Source organism: Hyperolius riggenbachi, chromosome 1 (genome assembly GCF_040937935.1).
Source record: "Hyperolius riggenbachi isolate aHypRig1 chromosome 1, aHypRig1.pri, whole genome shotgun sequence".
Classification (NCBI taxonomy): domain Eukaryota; kingdom Metazoa; phylum Chordata; class Amphibia; order Anura; family Hyperoliidae; genus Hyperolius; species Hyperolius riggenbachi.
This window is the reverse complement of record NC_090646.1, coordinates 368,477,764-368,495,877: the sequence shown is the minus strand read 5'-3', so window position 1 is coordinate 368,495,877 and position 18,114 is coordinate 368,477,764. Positions and strand designations below refer to the sequence as shown.

Here is an 18,114-nt window from a genome sequence, read left to right as displayed (position 1 = left end):
CCAAGGCAATCCCAGACAACTATTGTCAACAATAAAAATATAGCATGTGTATGCAGCTTGCATCTCATGTGAGTAAATATTCCTATTTAACTTTCCAGGCTTAATAAGATAAGGCTCCCGAAAAATGTTTGTTGAAATAAATATTAGTGTATTTTATTTAAGCATACTTAAAGGGAAACCATAACCAAGGATTGAACTTCATCCCAATCAGTAGCTGATACCCCCTTTCCCATGATAAATCTTTTCCTTTTCTAAAACGGATCATCAGGGGCTCTGTATGGCTGATAATGTGGTGAAACCCCTCCCACAGTGTAATGTCAGGACCATGGTGCTGACATCACACTGTAGGAGCCTTGTTGCATTGTGGGAAATAGCAGCTGTTTCCAACTGCCAAAAAAAGCAAGCAGCAGCAACTTCCGCTGACATCACCTGCCAGCAGTAAAAATGTCGCCATGTGATAAATGTCAGAATGTAGATCAGGGAAAGGAAAGATTTTACAATGGGCAAACACTGACTAAACAATTTATACATAATTATTGGAAAAATTAAGCACTTTTGTTCATTACATTATGTTCACTGATTGGAGATCCTCTTTAAAATTATTAGAAATGTTCAGTAATGCAATATACAGTATTTGCATTACTATTGTTTTCTCACATTTTATAATACTTATACATCAGCACCATAATAAACACTCTGCCTATACTGACAGTAAACTATCTGCAGGGTATTCTGCAAAATGTGCATCTAAATTCTCCGCTTCCTGTTACTTTTGTAAAGTATTCCTCTCTACTATTATTCTATGTGCTATTTATCAGCACTGCAGGAAACACTGAGCACAGAGGAGTACAGACTAGTGATGAGTAATTACTAAGAAATAAAATAGTAAGAATGACATGCAAGTGTTAAAAGAGAGCTAAAACCTGTAATGCAAAGATATTACTGTACTGATCAAAGTATAATTTTCAGTAGAGTTAAGTAGAAGTAAATAAACACTTTTGTAACTGGAAAACGGCATGGTTTAAGTTGAAAAGAGAGGGCACGCAATACCCATATATCTTTTACCAGAAAACTGAATTCAAGTTTGTTACATGTGACAGAAGAAGGGTTAAAGGAATACTCTTTTAAACAATGGATGAGATTTACTAAGGTTCTCCAGTTTTCTCAAACAATACACAGCACTCATGATGCAAACAATCTGGCCTGAGTTGATTAATAAACATTACAGTAAAAGTTTGCAATACTTGCCTGAGTCATATCAGTGCATAGTGTGAATTGCTAAAATATTAAGCTGCTGTGCAATTACAGCAACATGTACCCACCAGCAATGAAAACTTTCTTGTAATAATAAAAGACAGCTGTTTAACTACAAAAATTTAGCACTGCAAGTGTCTACTTGTGACTGTTTATTATGTCTGGAAAATTCAGGCCAGGTTTTCTGGATCATGAAGGCCCTTTGCTGTTCTCCACCTTGTCGAAGCTTAGTAAATTGGGGCCAGTATGTACAATAGCCCGCAACACATAACATGATTTGCCAAATGTCTTAAACTACTGATTATTTTGCAGACAATGTAGAAAGTTCAGTAACAAGGTGTGATATACTTACTAGGAAGCTTTTTTGTCCCGTCGCTAACCAGGGAAGATTCCTGATGATGAGAGTGGAGGTTGGTGAGGTCAGGGATCTGGGAGTAGATATAGTTCACCACATCTGAAACAGGAGAAAGCAAACAAAGTTAGAAACATTGTGGAGCCCTGCAGGCACAGCTGTGCTTAGACAGCAGTAGAGAGCTAACTTGTCAGCTTGCACAATAGCCATCCGAGCATTCTACTGAACAGTTGGATCAGAGGGCACAAAGTGCAAAATCATTGCCTTGTGATTGGAGTTCAATAGACTAGCTGAGGTAGGAGGGAACAGGTCCAGCTCCCTCAAGCTTTGTAATAGGTTCATGTGGTATTGGGGAACTTCTAGATTTGATACAGCCAGTGATGTAACCTGTATCTAAATAAATTATTTAAAGTTATATTAACTTTTTTTTAGTCAAATACTATTATACAATACAAGCTACATACACCGTGAAATTAAGGCTGAAATTCAGATCATTGTAAATCATTTAATTCAGTCAGGGGCGTAGCAATAGGGGTTGCAGAGGTTGCGACCGCATCTGGGCCCTTGGGGCCCTCCCTCAACTGCAGTATTAGCTCTCTATGTGTCCTGTGCTCAAAATAATCACTTCTATAGATACTTTGAATTGTGGTAATCATTAACAAACAGTTCCCCATCCCCTTCTTGCACCTCTGACACTGTAGTTGCCATTGGCAGGTTTTGGTGCGTCGTATCAATTGTTATGAATAGAGTGCTTGGGGGGCCCCACTGTAAAACTTGCATTGGGACCCACAGCGTCTTAGCTACGCCACTGAATTCAGTCATTTATTCAGTGACTAATTCTTAATTTTATTTTAATACTGCTGCTATAAATACCTAAATTCTGTGTCCATATCAGCAGCTCATGGTATCCATTGCACTCTGAGATAGGGATATAAGTGATAATACACAAGCAACACTTAGCAGTAATGTGTCAAAGCTATAAATAGCTCTCCTCTTTTTTTTTTTCTTTGTGCTTGAACTTGATGGATGGATGTCTTTTTTCAACCAAACTAAATAAGGTTATCCAATGTAGTTACTAAAAAGTAGAATACAAAGGACATTGCTGTCCCCATGAGTGAGAATTTCTATCATTTCCTGTCCAAACTGGAGTGAAAGATGCAGCAATGAAGCAGAGGGTTAGAATTCCTGACCAACAATGACACACACAGCAATACTCCCAACATTTCTAAACCCTTTCCACACTATTCATATTTGTAACATAAAAATAGGGCTTTATTTCTTTTTTTATGGCAGCTTATTCTATATGGTAACCATTCAGTAGCCTTGTAAATAGGTTATTTTTGTCCTTTTAATACAGTTTCTTAAACCATTTTGGACACCTGGATCACAAATGATCTTAGCCTGTAGTAGAAACAGGCACATTTTCCCTCCACAAGCCGCTCATGCATGGAGGAAAAAGCCATTAGTACACAGATGGGAGCGCAGCCAGGAGAATCTTATTCAGCAATTTTGTTGACTATGTTCAGAGGGACTCAGTGCTGGAAGGGTGCAAGAAGATTAACCCTTTCCATACCATCGTAATTGAAATCTACTTCCTGTGCATGGCTATGCAGCTCTGACAGGGCATAGGTTTCACAATCCCTGCAGCACGCTCCCGTCAATCCCACTGTTCTGGTGCCGCTTTGTCCTGCTTGACAGCTGTGCTCCATGCGCATGCTGATTTCATTAGCTTCTGACTCTGATCACTGTGAGCCAATCACATTCATCACAGCTGGAGTTCAAAAAAAGGGGGCTCTGGTCCTTAAAAGGCCAGAGCCCCGTGGTCCGAAAGTGGTTAAGGAAGCCTATGATATATCCAGAGGCTTCCCTCTATTGAGGTAAATATTTGATGTATTTTGCAAAACTTTACGTCTGATTTAAAGAAAAATCAAACAGAGAGGTTCATAGTGGCTGTCATCTTTATTTCCTTGGCTTTAGGATACTTTCACACTTACACATTGAGTTGCAATGAACAATATAATCGCAATGTAACCACAACCTATTGTAATGTTGCAGCCACATTGGTGTGTTAGCAGCACGGCATGGCGGAATAAGTCAAAATAACACGAGCTACATTTACAGCTGCAAAGAAGCATATTTTTTATGTACCGCATGCTTCATCATATGCGTGGTACGGCACAATGTGACTTTCCCCTCCGCTGTGATCTTTTTTCCAAGATGTACATTGCTACGCCCCAGTGTGGAAGTAGCCTTATAGAGAGACAGTAATTCAGGTACTAAAGTTTGACATAGTTCAACAAAGTTTACATAACCGTTAACATAAAATATCTCACCTTTATCTTGATTTGATAAACTCTGCGAAAATAAAAATAGATATTTCAGTTATTTTAATAACTTTAGCATTACATACAGCATGCATTTCATAAATATTACAACACCATCCATCATTCCATCAGGCAGGGTAAGTGAGAAAATAATGCTTTCATCCAATGCTTGTTTGCTGGCATTATTTAGAGATCAGGTGTGGTGGATTGTTAAAAGACGTCAAGCAGAAGCTGCATACACTATATTCTAACTTAAAGCAACCATTCAGCTCCATCTAGGCTGAGAATCAAGCATGGGTACAGCTGTGCCTGACCATGTTTACCGATCTGGCATGATTGACAGAGAAGTGTGAGTGCAAGGCTTTTAAATATAAACACTAATTACTTGCACTCACACTTCTCTGTCAATCATGCCAGATCGGTAAACATGGTCAGGCACAGCTGTACCCATGCTTGATTCTCAGCCTAGATGGAGCTGAATGGTTGCTTTAAGTTAGAATATAGTGTATGCAGCTTCTGCTTGACGTCTTTTAACAATCCAACACAACATTTGTATTTGTAATCTGAGAGAGTACATAGTTATCTCTGTGAACATAAGTATCTTAGCAATCCAGCTATAGCAGCATTTCTTGGCAGGTTACATTGCCAAGAAAAGACTGTTACCATGATGTAATAGAAGTTTCCCCTTTATAGGTTCAGTGAGGAAAAGGAAGTGGAAGGGTCTGGCACAGCAAGACATTTTTATTGGCTGCCTTTCTGTTGAAGTGATGAGAGTTCACATTGTTAATGTTTTTTATTTAATTACAGTGGCGTAGCTAAGGAGCTATGGGCCCCGGGGCAATTTTACATGGGGCCCACCCAAGCACTCAATACATAACAATTGATACGGCGCACCAAAACCTGCCAAGGATTTCCACAGTGTCAGAGGTGCAAGAAGGGGATGGGAAATAGTTTGTTAATTATTACTAGAGTTGGCCTGAACGGTTCGCCGGCGAACTTCCCGGGGTTCGCGATCACGGAGAGCAGCAAACTTTTCCGGAAGTGCGATTCGCCCCCATAGTACATCATTAGGGTCATCTTAACCCTCTACACCACAGTCAGCAGGCACATTGTAGCCAATTAGGCTACACTCCCTCCTGGAGGCCCTACCCCCTTATAAAAGGCAGGCGGTGTCAGGCATTGGACTCACTCGTGTGCCTGCAGTAATTAGAGAAGGGAGAGCTGCTGCAGACTCTCATAGGGAAAGCTTAGTTAGGCTCTTGTAGGCTTGTTAGCTTGCTCCTTGCTGATTGTTATTGCTAAAAAAGCACCCCTCAACAGCTCTTTTGAGAACTAATCTTGTTCTTGTGATCTATTTTTTTTTTTGTGTGTGGCCCACTTGCATTATATTTATATACAGGCCTGTTAGTCAGTCGTAGCTGGCCTTTGGCCCCTTAATTTCTACTGTGCCACTGCCAGGCCCAGCACATTCAGTAACTACCTATGTGTGTGGCAGGCAGCTGCACATTTGTAATCCCAATCACTGCACCTGTTCACTGTTTAGTACACCTACCTACCTACGTGAGCGCACGCATTGTTAATACCACCAGTCATTGCACCTGTTCACGGTACGTGTGTGTGTGACAGGTGCACATTTGTAATACCCAGCAGCACTGCATATACCTACCTACCTGTTGTTAAGTGCACCCACCTACCTACGTGAGCGCACACAGTGTGCTATTTTATACCACCAGTCACTGTACCTGTTCACGGTACGTTTGTGTGACAGGTGCACATTTGTAATACCCAGCAGCACTGCATATACCTACTGGTTGTTCAGTGCACCCACCTACCTACGTGAGCGCACGCATTGTTAATACCACCAGTCATTGCACTTGTTCACGGTAAGTGTGTGTGACAGGTGCACATTTGTAATACCAATCACTGCATATACCTACCTGTTTTTCAGTGCAACCACCTACCCACGTGAGCGCATGCAGTGTGCTATTTAATACCACCAGTCACTGCATACCTGTTAACTGCACCTGTGTGACCGTACATTGTATTAGCCAAGTCAGTGCATACCTTTAACTTCATCCCCTCCAATATGGACAAAACAAGAGGCAGGCCACCTGGCAGGTCTGTTCGAGGTCACGCTGTCGTGATTTTGTACGGCCCTCGACCAAAGCACAGTGTTCAGAAGAAGGCACGTGCCATCAACCCCCAATCTTGTCAGGACGTAGTTGACTCTTTAACACAGAACACCTCATCTTCCTCAGCTTCCGCACGGAAGCGTGACATATCTTCCTCCTGCTCTGATTCTGGCACCCCACTTAACACTCCGTCGGCAGCCATCACCAAAGTGCCATCATCCCAGGGCTCAGCGGTGTGGACATTTTTTTGTGTGTCTGCCTGAGATAAGAGCAATGCCATCTGTACTCTCTGCCACCGAAAATTGAGCCGTGAAAAGACGAAGACCCGCGTAGGGACAACTTCCTTATGAAGGCATATGATTACAAAGCACAAACTGCAATGAGATGACCACCTGAGGAAAAGCAGCACACAAAAGCAAAGCCACACACCGCAGGGGAAGCCCCAGGTAAGTGAAACTTCCCCCCTCCAGGTTTAAGGTTCACTTTAAAGGATACCAGAGCTGAAACATATAGTAAAAACAGGGAGAGCAGGCATATATATGAAGCAGGCCTCATGCCCACAGCTCAACCGATCTCCTCTGCACCCTTCCTTTCTCTGGAAAATGATCCCCCCCCCCCCTACGGATACTTCCTGGCCAGGTTGGGCATTCGTGCATAGGCCCTGACACAGCTGTGCGAGTCCTTGATCGCACCCGTGTGCAGTGGGCAATAGGACTGCTACATATACATGCCTGCTCCCCCTAATTTTTACTATATGCTTCAGCTCTGTTATCAATTAAAAGTTACTGAGTAGTTGTGCAATTGCAGTCATGTCCACATACCTGCAGTTAAAGGTTTTTTTTTTAATAAACCCAGTTTAGCTAATTCGGGCTGACTTGAGTTTCCTGCCAGTGGGTCCCATTGGTCCACACAAACAGACTAATGGTACTCCAGCCTGGAAATTCAAATGCTGGTGACAGGGCTCACATAAGCAAAAATGAAGAAAAGAGCAGAGATGAAAACAGAAGACCCCTGGGGAAAGGGGAGGTTACCTAAAGGCCTCCTTATGAAAACGAGCATCCAGATTTCACATATTATTGTCCCCATACTATTACCCTCGCCTCCTCCTGGCCTCTAGAGGTAGGCACCAGCCTCTTGTTCTTTACTTTTGAAGATACAGTATGTTATGGATCACATGGAGTCGTTAAGTAAAAAGGGCAGAATGCCATGTTCAACAGCTCTGCCTCTATGGGTAAATTCAGAGAACATGGGAAGAAGGGTTTAAAGATGTCAAGGAGTGCAAGCAGTATGGTGTCTGATAATGGATTGGGGAAATGTGCATACACATACACTGCTTCCCTGTTCATACAGTGAGCAGTGTCCTGATATACAGAGCAGTGTGCTAGCTTACTGTTTCTGTATGTGACTATCGCTTGCCTGAAGGGCATCATTCCTGCTATGATGATCACAGTCGAACTAATTATAACAGGATATAAACTGGATAACGAATTCTGCAACTCTCTTTATTATCTTAATAATCAGCCTACTACAACTGCAGTAACACACATGTTCAAAGATGCCCAAATACAGATCTGTTTAGAAATGCATTGGGGTTTGGACACACTATCAGTAAGTAAGTCATGGATAACAGAATTTAAAGCAAGTTTACCTTTTGCAAATCTACAAATGACACTTCCGTCTGTTTGAGCTTTTCTCTTAGGATTTGTTCTTTGGCAGATATTAGTGATTCTTCACTTTCTAGTCCTTCAATATCACACTCAAGCCTGGAAAACACAAAAGGAAGAAAGTATAGTAGCAATAATGACATAAATATAGTCAATGAGCTGCAATTATTTTTTTTCCCTTTTTTTTCTTAACATATCATTTTATTGATGCAGCAACAAAAATATACCTACATGATGATATACAGTGCAACAGCTCCAATATAGAATCATATAATTATACAAGTGCATTCTCAGCATACTAACAATAAGCAGCCAACTATTTTGCACCTCCGCTTGAAAGATAATGAAATAAATCTTGAGATAAGATGAAATATGCTTATCATATACAGCAGGATTTGGTCATATCTTTATGGCCTTCTAACACATTAGTTTTGCATAACCTTTCACTGGAAAACTACAAGTTATATAGATAAATATCAGTTAGTACAGAAGAGCAATTGGTAATATAGCATAGCCAAGAACTTGCCACAGGGTCCATAACCTTTCTCTATTTGTGGCTTCTTAGTCTTAGGAAATATACTATATAATAAAACAGGATGCATTATTTTAATGTTGCCTTGTATAGCACATTATAATTTGTCTGCTTAGAACCATGGCTCTAATACCAGAGCTGCCAAGATGCAACTCTTTTGAGTTAAGGCCCAATTATGCAAAAGTGTGCAGCATGAAAATCGAATTCCACCTTGGCAAAATGTGATTGCCTCATTTTCAAGCTGAATAAATATGCATACAAAATTTGCATAATACTGCATCAACTTGGAATTATTTACATTGACTATACCTACTTATTACTTAGACCAGTGATCTGCAAACTTGGCTCTCCAGCTGTTAATGAACTACAAGTCCCACAATGCATTTGCCTTTATGAATCATGACTGGGACTGTCAGACTCCTGCAATGCATTGTGGGACTTGTAGTTCCTTAACAGCTGGAGAGCCAAGTTTGCAGATCACTGGCTTAGGCAGTGAAACCAATACGCATATAGGCAGTTACTGCTTATCCACCATCTCAATCAACTACTGTATATAGTATTTGTAAATGGCTGTGCAAAGCAGTTATCCACCTGTAAAGAAACCTGGATCAAAAATAGGATAGCTGTCTCCAATCAGAATATGTGTTTCAACAAACAATCTGACTGTTCACTCAGGGCAGCATCTCCACTATTGCTACAGCTTTCTGTGGAACCAGGCATATGTCAAGTTCCTAATGCAAGGTCATTCAAATTAGTTCTGGTTGGCTGCAACACGTCACACATTGTTCTACCTGAAACTACTTGTAATAGTTGTGTATCTCTGAAATAAATACCAAGTTCAAAATTAAACTGTACAATTGTGCCTCCATCAAACTGCAGATGAAGCTCTTTCTACATCGTCGTATGTTTTTACAGTTAACAGAGGATTGTTGAACATAGATTGGGAATAACTTCCTTCCTCATATGTGCAATAACAAGGGAAGATATTTTGTTTTCTTCCTTAGATTAACCATTATATTTTGACACGTGTTTAGGAAACATTAAAAATTTCCGGATTCCAGATGTCCAGGCTTGTAACAATGCCAGAATAAAGGATATTTTAAAACTACTCAGCTACTAAATTAGGGCAAATAATGCCTAATGATTTAATTCATCTGTAAATACCGGCATGTATAGTAGAGTCCGTTTCTGTCACAGTATTGGCTGCAGTACTAATAGGTCATAACAGCCTTACTAACAATATGCATCCTGGATCTCTTCTTTTATTATGCTTTTTATTTTAAACTCAATATTGGTTACTATGTAATAATTAGCCCTTAATCAAGGAAGCCACCTTTGTTACAGGCACAGCCTGTTTAATAAAGATTTATGAAAGAGAAAAGACACATTCTTTGGTTGCAGAGAGGTAGAGAAGCACAGACTGGCTGAAGCTGCCTGATATAAATCTCCAGTATGCTCAGCTGAGCCTCATGTGTTACCACAACCAATGCTGCTGGAGCATTGACACATTCCAATCCTATGTTGGACCATAAACTTTTTCTGCATTGGTCCGACATGTCAAACATGACAAATGGTTGCCAATAGGTGGCACTGTTGAAGGATAAAATCCGGCATGTTCCGCCATCCCATCCACCAATGCTGCACTACTTAATTGATATATTCCGTGGGTGCACTTGGGCCCTAGCACTGATTTTGCTGGATCTAGTCCGCCACTGTGTCACCCTATGTGAATTAAAGTGTTGAACAAAGTCCGACACTTTGATCCCCTCCACCACCACCTAATTATGAAATTATGTTGGGGAGCATGCAAAGGGATGAATTACAGTGTGTAAGCTGGCGCCAGCCCTGCCCCCTCCCCTGATACTGGGTCACCTCCTTGCTCTAGATCCCTGCCAATGCACCACTCTCTTGATCACCCCTGTACCCCCTGCTCAGCAAAAAAAAAAAGTGCTGGGGGGAGGGTAAGTGATCCGGAAATTGGATTGGAAAAAGTTAATTCTGCATACAGAATATCAGTGGCAGTTCAGGACCACTTGAAAAATCTACTCTAGGCTTCCCTGGATTTATTTAAAATGGCCTAATTACTAATTATGTACCCTGTTAACAATCCTTCGATATGTTCTGATATGAACCAAACATGTACCATCTAAAAGCAGACAATATTCAATTAGTCAGGTCATCGTTCCTCAATTATGTCCAGTCCAGAAGGGTTCTATAAAATCAGGAACTCTACATGAGTACAATGCCATTGGACTAAATGAGACGATAATGTTTCCAAGGATGCCTTTCAAATGTAACTGCAAGGAATATTTTCTCCCAAGAAGGCATGTCACACATTTTTTATGTGACATGGGTCATCTGTAAACACTTCACTACTCCATATCATAGTTTGTTTGTTTTTCAGATGGATTCTCACAAAATTCTGCAGCGGAAGAATCACAACACCCATTGTTTCAAGACCAATGGTCAGCCTAAACTTTTCCCCTTAGCAGCAGCTTGTTTGCTCTTACCTAAATGGATTCCCATTCAATGAAAGATAACTTTATTTCTTTTTCAAACCCTTCAGAGATTGGCACATTAGTCATGGTCTTGTAGTGATAAGTGGGTGAAGGCCTTTTCCCACAGGAAATCATTAATGATGTCATTTTTGTAAAGTACTTTGGGAGTATTCATCATTTTAAAGGGAGGATTTTGAAATGGAAACTCAAAATGCTAGATGGAAACTATGAATCACTTGATCTTTTGCCTTCCTTCTAGGTTTAATCACCCAAAGTGTACAAATACACTGAAACACTATAACTTGCTACGATGTATGTAGTGTGCAAAAAGAAAAACAAGATCAGTTAGTTTGTATTTTGTGGGCATCAGACAACCGACAAGCCCATGTCGGTAATCTTCATAGAGTCCGCAAGCGGCAACGGGGGACCGGAAGGCATACATCAAATAAGGGCGCCATGAAAAAAGGGTGATATAGACGTATAGACGAAATTTTGAAGATATTGTCTATAACAATATTTTTATCATTTTTTCATCTTTGTCTGAGATAGAATAATAAATATGCTAAAATTATGGTAATAAAATTGCAAAATATCATCTATAAAATAAATATATTTCTAAGATAATCAAGATCAAAACAATAATTTAGGATATAATAATTCTGAAAACAAATTTCAAAAAGATATAAATCAAAACACTCATTCTCAAAACAAAAATTTTTGTTTGGACAGACCCTGTTGCTCGCTATTTATCTGTTGCCCAAAATTCTTGTTTGGTGCCCAATAGCCGATATTTTGCATTAGTACCTATGGGGCACCCATATATTCCATTAGTCCCAGGTGCCAAAATTTCCTGATTCTGACCAGAGGACACCATGGGAAGCCTCTATAGGATCCAGAGGCTTCTCTCTTCTTAGGTAAATATGTGATTTTGTACCCGAGCTTCGGCTTGGGTACACTTTAACCCTTTGGGGACCGTCTGCCTAACCCCACTTAAGGACCAGGTCATTTTAAATGCGGGGGGGCGCCTTAGGGGGGGGTCAGGCAGCCGGACCTCCACTATAGATGGCTGGGCATGGTGTCCCCTGTGTGGCCAGGTGTCCTCCGTATTGCCAGCAGCCATTACTCACCTCACAGGCTCCAGCGATGAGCAGCTCTAGCCCCCTCCACTCTGGCCGCAAGCATCTTTGCTCGCACTGCCATTAAGTTCCGGGTCGCGGCTTGACAACATCATCAAGCAGGGACCTGACACTTACTTCAGAGCTAGCGGGGATGCCGGCCAGAGTGGAGGGGTGCGACGATCACCGGGGGAATGTCAGGAAGTTGAGTGGATTCTCTGCTTCCACTCAGACCACCGCTGCTCTGTTAGTGATCACTACGATCTGCCGACGATTGTAGTGCTCACGTGATCGGGAGCTAATCGCAATGGGTCCTGATCACTGAGTGGAGATGTCAGCTGTCATGACAGCTTAATCTCCCCTCTAGGTGCGCACGATCGTGTCGGGAGCTAAAATGGCAGGTGGCGTAAATCCTACTCCACATCAGGCTTAGACAGCCACAGGTGCGGCTTAGTGGTCCCCAAAAGGTTACAGACCCAACATGCTGAACCATGAAAATGATCTCTTTAGACACCAGTACTAATTCTAGATTGTCGACTGGCCACACTGTAGTGTATTTAGCCAGCCTTAAGCTGTCAGATGAAATATTTAGATAAGTATCTGAAGTTGAGCTTTTTCCTCAGGTTAAGCTACAGCAGAATAAACTTGCAGAGAGCTGAAAATGATGGAATGCTTTCTTATAAAGAAGCCTGGCAATATCCACTGTGTCATTATTAGCAATGAATAAAAGAAAACAGAGAAATTCAAAGCTAAGCTGCCCTGTCAGTGAAACTGCAGAATAAATTGCTAGGGATGTGTTGTTCCTGAGGGACTGATTCAAGGTTAGCTTAAGTGTGTCTGGGAAATTGAGACTGACCAGGAAAACTCTTGCATTGTGGGATGTGTTGGGTTTAAAGCATCCACCCTCACTTGTTTCCTGTTATTGTTAAGAGTGATATTCCCCAGTACTTAGCTACGTTGTCAGATACTGGGCACTCTACTTTTTATCTGGTTGATTTCTGCCAAGCATGGGCAGTGAACAGGACTATAAACAGCAGTTCACTGAATTCCACTCTTCAGATAACTTCATTAAACACAGAACGAATACCATATAGTTTTCAATGTGATAATAACTGTCATTACTTCACAAAACATTTTTTTTACCATACTGTGTTGACAAATAAATGCTGATGCATTAATAGGAAATCTTAACCACTTCGGCGCCTGGGGATAATATATCTATATATCTATATATCATGCCTGGGGAGTAGATATATCTATCCCTGCTGCCACTGTCCGTGCTCCCGCTCGCTCGTGGGCAGGCTCCTGCGCTCATCACATCACTGCCCGCTCGCCCGGAGATCAATGAATGGGTACGCAGTCCCCATTGCGATGATTGGCGGCCTATATGAGAAGCCGCAATCATTCTGGAAAAAAAAAAGTTCCCCACCCACCCTTCACCTCCTGCAAGCGTAATAATAAGCTTACAGGACGCATAACATTTTTTACTGAGGACATCTTGTGGCCATATAGTAAAATTACACCTACATACATTGATTTTCATACACAGACCCAAAAGTAAAAATTATGTAAAATTAATGCCTTCCCTCCCACACACTCCGCAAGGTACCCCAAACATTTTTTTGTATAATAAAAAAAGAAAAGAAAAAAATACATAAATAGTTACCTTGGCGACTAAACTTTTTTAATATGTATGTCAAGAGGGTATATTACTATTATTTTTTAAATTCTGGGCTTGTAAATAGTGATGGTTGCAAAACTGAAAAAATGCACCTTTATTTCCAAATAAAATATTGGCGCCAGACATTGTGATAGGGACATAATTTAATTTGTGTAATAACCGGTACAAATGGGCAAATAAAATACATGGATTTTAATTATGGCAGCATGTAGCATTTAAAAACTAAAATGACCAAAAACTTAAAAATAATGATTGTTTTCTCCAATTTTTCCCTTTAACCACTTCAGGACCACTGGCTCCAACCCTAGCGCCTCCCCCCAACCCCATTACCAGGCTACTTTTTACAATTCAGGCCACTGCAGCTTTAACTGCTCACTGCAGGGCCATACAACTTAGCTCACAAATGGATCCCCCCCTTTACTTGCCACCAACAGAGCTTTCTGTTCTGTTGTGTTCTGTTTCATTGTTTTTTGTGTTTTTTTTTTATTTATACATTTTATTTAATAAAATGTGTTTGTTTTTTAACACACACGCACGCACACACACACACACACACACACACACACACACACACACACACACACACACACACACACACACACACACACACACACACACAGAGCTACTTTTACAAGTTTGTAACCATGATAACTTGACCCCCGAAACATGAACAAATTGTATTTGTTGTATTGGCCCTATTTTTTTATGTGGCAAACACAATATCTGATTCTAATTTCTAATGACCTGCTTATTGAACAGAGTATTTGTATCATTCTATTTTGCTATGGACAATAAAAGATTTAAAACTAAATGTATATTAGGGTGAGATAAGAGGTTAAGTTTGGGTTAGGCATTTTGGGTAGCTTACAGGAACCCTAAAGTGAAAGGAAAATAGTGGGTGCATTTGCTGGCTTCCTATGTAAACCACTGCTTGGCTAGCTTTTGAGCTTTTTTCTCCAATAACTTTTGATTCTGTGAGACAAGACCGGTATGCAGATCAGATGTTCTAACTCTCTCTTCTACTGGCTCCATACTACTGCTGATGCGGGGCTCAGAACGTAATAAAGCCCAAACATCAGTATGGCACACAACCTTTTAAAAGAGAATAAAGATGGTATAGTTGTCCTTTTCTAATGGCACCACGTGAATGCCACTGCTAACAAACAGAGCAGTGAGAAGACTTTTTCTCTGCCATATAAGTAGCTCATCTGCATTCAATGACCGCTGCATGTCTGCTCCAAGGGAATAGTGCAATATCTGCTTAATTATGTTGTCAGCTCCTTTTTATTCATTAAAAGTGACAAATAGAGAGAAAAAGAGGTTAACATAACCTTGTATGCTCTTATCCCTTTGTTTGTCTTCCATTAGGTGAAATTAGAACATTGCTTCGATCAGTTTTACTTAATTTATATTTTGTTTAATAGTTACTTCAGACATATATTGGGTTTCATATTTTCTTTTGACTCTTCTTGAAGGTTTGGATATTGGATGAAATTTGAAGTTTTAAGGTGCCCACTAATAATACAGTCTTGATTGTGCAATCTTTCTAGATCTATGTGGAAGGAGAGTAAACTGAATGAATATACTGTGAATGTATACATTAGGTAGTCCCTCATTTCACATAAGAATGGTAAGATTGTACAATCAAGATTGCATCATTAGTGGGCACCTTTAGGGTTAAGTTAAGGGCTATATTTCAATTTAGGGATCAAGTTAAAGTGTACCTGAGGCAAAAACAACCTCAGGTACCATACTTACCTTGGGCTTCCTTAAGCCCCCTTGAGACCGATCAGTCCCACACCGTCTCCCCGTGTGGCTCCTGTCGCCAGCTGGATATCCTGGTAGCCTGGCCGAGACGCACTTCATCGTGCTCGGGCGTGTGTGCGCCCCTGTCGCACTCCCATAGCCGGGAGCGTTCTGCACCAGTAGGCCGCGCATGCGCAACTCAGCCATCCAGTGGGCCATTCAGCGGGGAACAGGAGCCACCTGGGGAGTTTGTGAGGGGCCGAGCAGCCTCAGGTTCCCGTTATGGATTAAGGCTTGAAGTTTGGTTTAGCAGTCAGTACAAGCTTACAGACAAGTTTAAAGGTTGGGTTGAAGTTTCAGAAAAGATGTACAGGCAAGATTCAGGTTTATTAGCATTAGTGGTTATGTTGTCGCTTAAGGTCGGTTCCCACTACAGCGGAAATGTCTGTTTTACAGCAATGGACAGACCCCGCCTGCCAGTTATTATCACTTGGGGTAAAATTGTTTGTTGGATTGGTCTGATCAGTGTTGTATCCCACCCCTCTTCTCTCAATTCTCAGCGAAAACAATGGGGCTGAGATGAGGGTGTAAGTATGTACAGCTACTGCGACAGATTGCAGTACGATTATCCACAGCGGCAATCAGCTGTAGGTCCCGCGCTATCATCCCAAACATTGCACTGTGCTTATTCATGCAGCATTTGTCAAATGACTGCTGCACCCTACATTCCACATATTCCAGTAGTTCTATCATAGTCTGTCAATGGCAGTCAGCTGCAAGAGGGATAAAGTTCCAGCAAGATAAAGATATATGCACATTTGTCATTCAACTACTCCACAAAGCCTGAACTGAACCAAATATACACCAAGATTTTAATTAAAAGGGCATTTTTTTTAGTTCAACATCTAGTTTATACCAATAACAGTCATTTTTTTTTCTTTTTTCTTTTAAGGAAACATTTTATTTTAGACACACTGGGCCTGATGCTATTTCAGTTAGTAAGTAGGTTGCACATGCGAGCTGCTTATCACCTGGCCACCGCACAAGGATTACCGACAAATCTTATTGCCTTTTCACTCATACGATGGCTGAGTGTTAGGAAGCATTACTCAGGTGAAAGCCTGAACATTGCTCCCTAATCCCATGCGATGGGAAGTGAAGCTTTATGCTGTGGTGCTGTTCTTCAGCACCATGGCACTGCTGCTTCACTTCCGGGGAAATGCGCAGGTACCCGATGTCCACTGTGAGAGCCAGCAGGCTTCCAATCACTTTGATTTGTAGCCCTCTGATCGCTGTGTGCCGCCCATGTGACCCGCCAGCCTCTTCTTACTAGGAGCCCCAGCAGAAGCATCTTTGAATGTGTCGCTAACGTAACACGTATGTGCAGAGTGCCACAGGCCACAGTCAAGCGCTGTAGGATGCTATCAGCCCGGCAGATGCAGGCACACTGAATCTCAACCTGGCCGGCCAGGAATAGGGGGCCGGAGGGCAATTATCAGAGGGGCAGCAATTCATTTTCATCCATTCATTTTCATTTGGGCTCTGGTATCCTTTAAGAAAGAAGATGGAAGTAAAAGAAGAATTAAAGGAGAAGAGAAGAGTTTTTCCCCCAATATAGATTTATTTTTACTTTTTTTCCCAAGAAAAAAAGTAATCAAAATAACATACAGAGCATGCAATAATCAGCTATCATAGTTGTAGCTAAACCATCACAGGCATGCAAATATACAGTTAGGTACTGTGGCTTAGCTAGAGATTATGGGGCCCCATAGCAAAACTTTAGTGGGGCCATCAAATGTAGGCACACTTGAGCAATTTCACTTGCCTCTACAATATGAATATGAGTTAACCGGGCTATTTACATTCTCATACAATCTACACTGCTTATTGCCCATGGGCACTGAGCTAAAGTGAGTGAGGAGGAATACATGAAAGTTAATAGTAAATCCATCAGATACCACCTGGGCCCCTTTTGCTCCAGAGCCCCATAGCAGCTTCTATGGTTGTTATGGCTATTGCTACACTCCCGTTAAAACAGATATGTATTAATCACATATAAAAGGTAAGCTGAAATATGCTTGAAACGTTTAACCTATGCTATCCGCGTCATCTGGCAACAGATATTCAATAAACTAAATCATTCAAATCTGCCCACCTGTAGGCTGACCCCCCCCCCCCCCCCCCCCCACACACACACACACACCAATGTTAAGAAAAATAAGTCACGATAAAAAATGTAATTATTATTATTTCTAGAATTTTATAATTATAAAAAAAAGAAAAATAAGACAAAAAACAAACAAAAACAAAACAAAAAAAACAAAGAAAAAGAAAGGCTAGAAAGAGAGTAAGGAAAGAGACGAAATTATTTGTACTTTTTTTTTTTTTACAATAAATAGGTATAGCGTAAAAATTGACCCTCTTTACCTATTTACCTGGAAGGGGCAGGACATCTGGGGTTCCACTTATTAAAGGAGGCTTTCAGATTCTGCATAAACCCCTCAGGATGTACTGTATACGTAACCCTTCTGCTCCTGGGCACCAGAGGTGGGGAAGAGCCTCTTGTCCATGATATGGACAAGAGCTTGGTAGGAGAGAGGGAGGCTTTGTCGCCCTTCTCTTCCAGAGCACCCCCGCATATCTTAGACCATGTGAACTGGTATTACGGAGCTACATGGCTAAATGCAATTGTATCAGGTGAGAGAAGAGGTTACCCTGACAGTTGCAAGTTAAATTACACAGAAATAATACTTTGTAGGGCAAATAAAAGCAAAGTCTGTTACTTTCTCCATGATCCTTGTATTTAAAGGAAAAAT

At 41.1% G+C, this 18,114-nt stretch overlaps 1 protein-coding gene across 8 annotated transcripts in view; it reads right to left on the bottom strand.

The window, feature by feature from the left end:
- PALM2AKAP2 (PALM2 and AKAP2 fusion) overlaps positions 1-18,114 on the bottom strand; it is a 387,246-nt gene that overhangs the window by 247,019 nt on the left and 122,113 nt on the right. For 6 of the 8 annotated variants that reach the window (XM_068234280.1, XM_068234282.1, XM_068234279.1 and 3 more), the window contains exons 4-6: positions 7,711-7,825; positions 3,940-3,961; positions 1,607-1,708 (exon numbers count right to left, since the gene is read on the bottom strand). In XM_068234280.1, the coding sequence (XP_068090381.1) occupies positions 1,607-1,708; positions 3,940-3,961; positions 7,711-7,825 (239 nt within the window). Of the gene's footprint in view, positions 1-1,606; positions 1,842-3,939; positions 3,962-7,710; positions 7,826-18,114 lie in introns of those variants that run through there. The other 2 variants (XM_068234283.1, XM_068234284.1) reach the window with 2 other exon arrangements.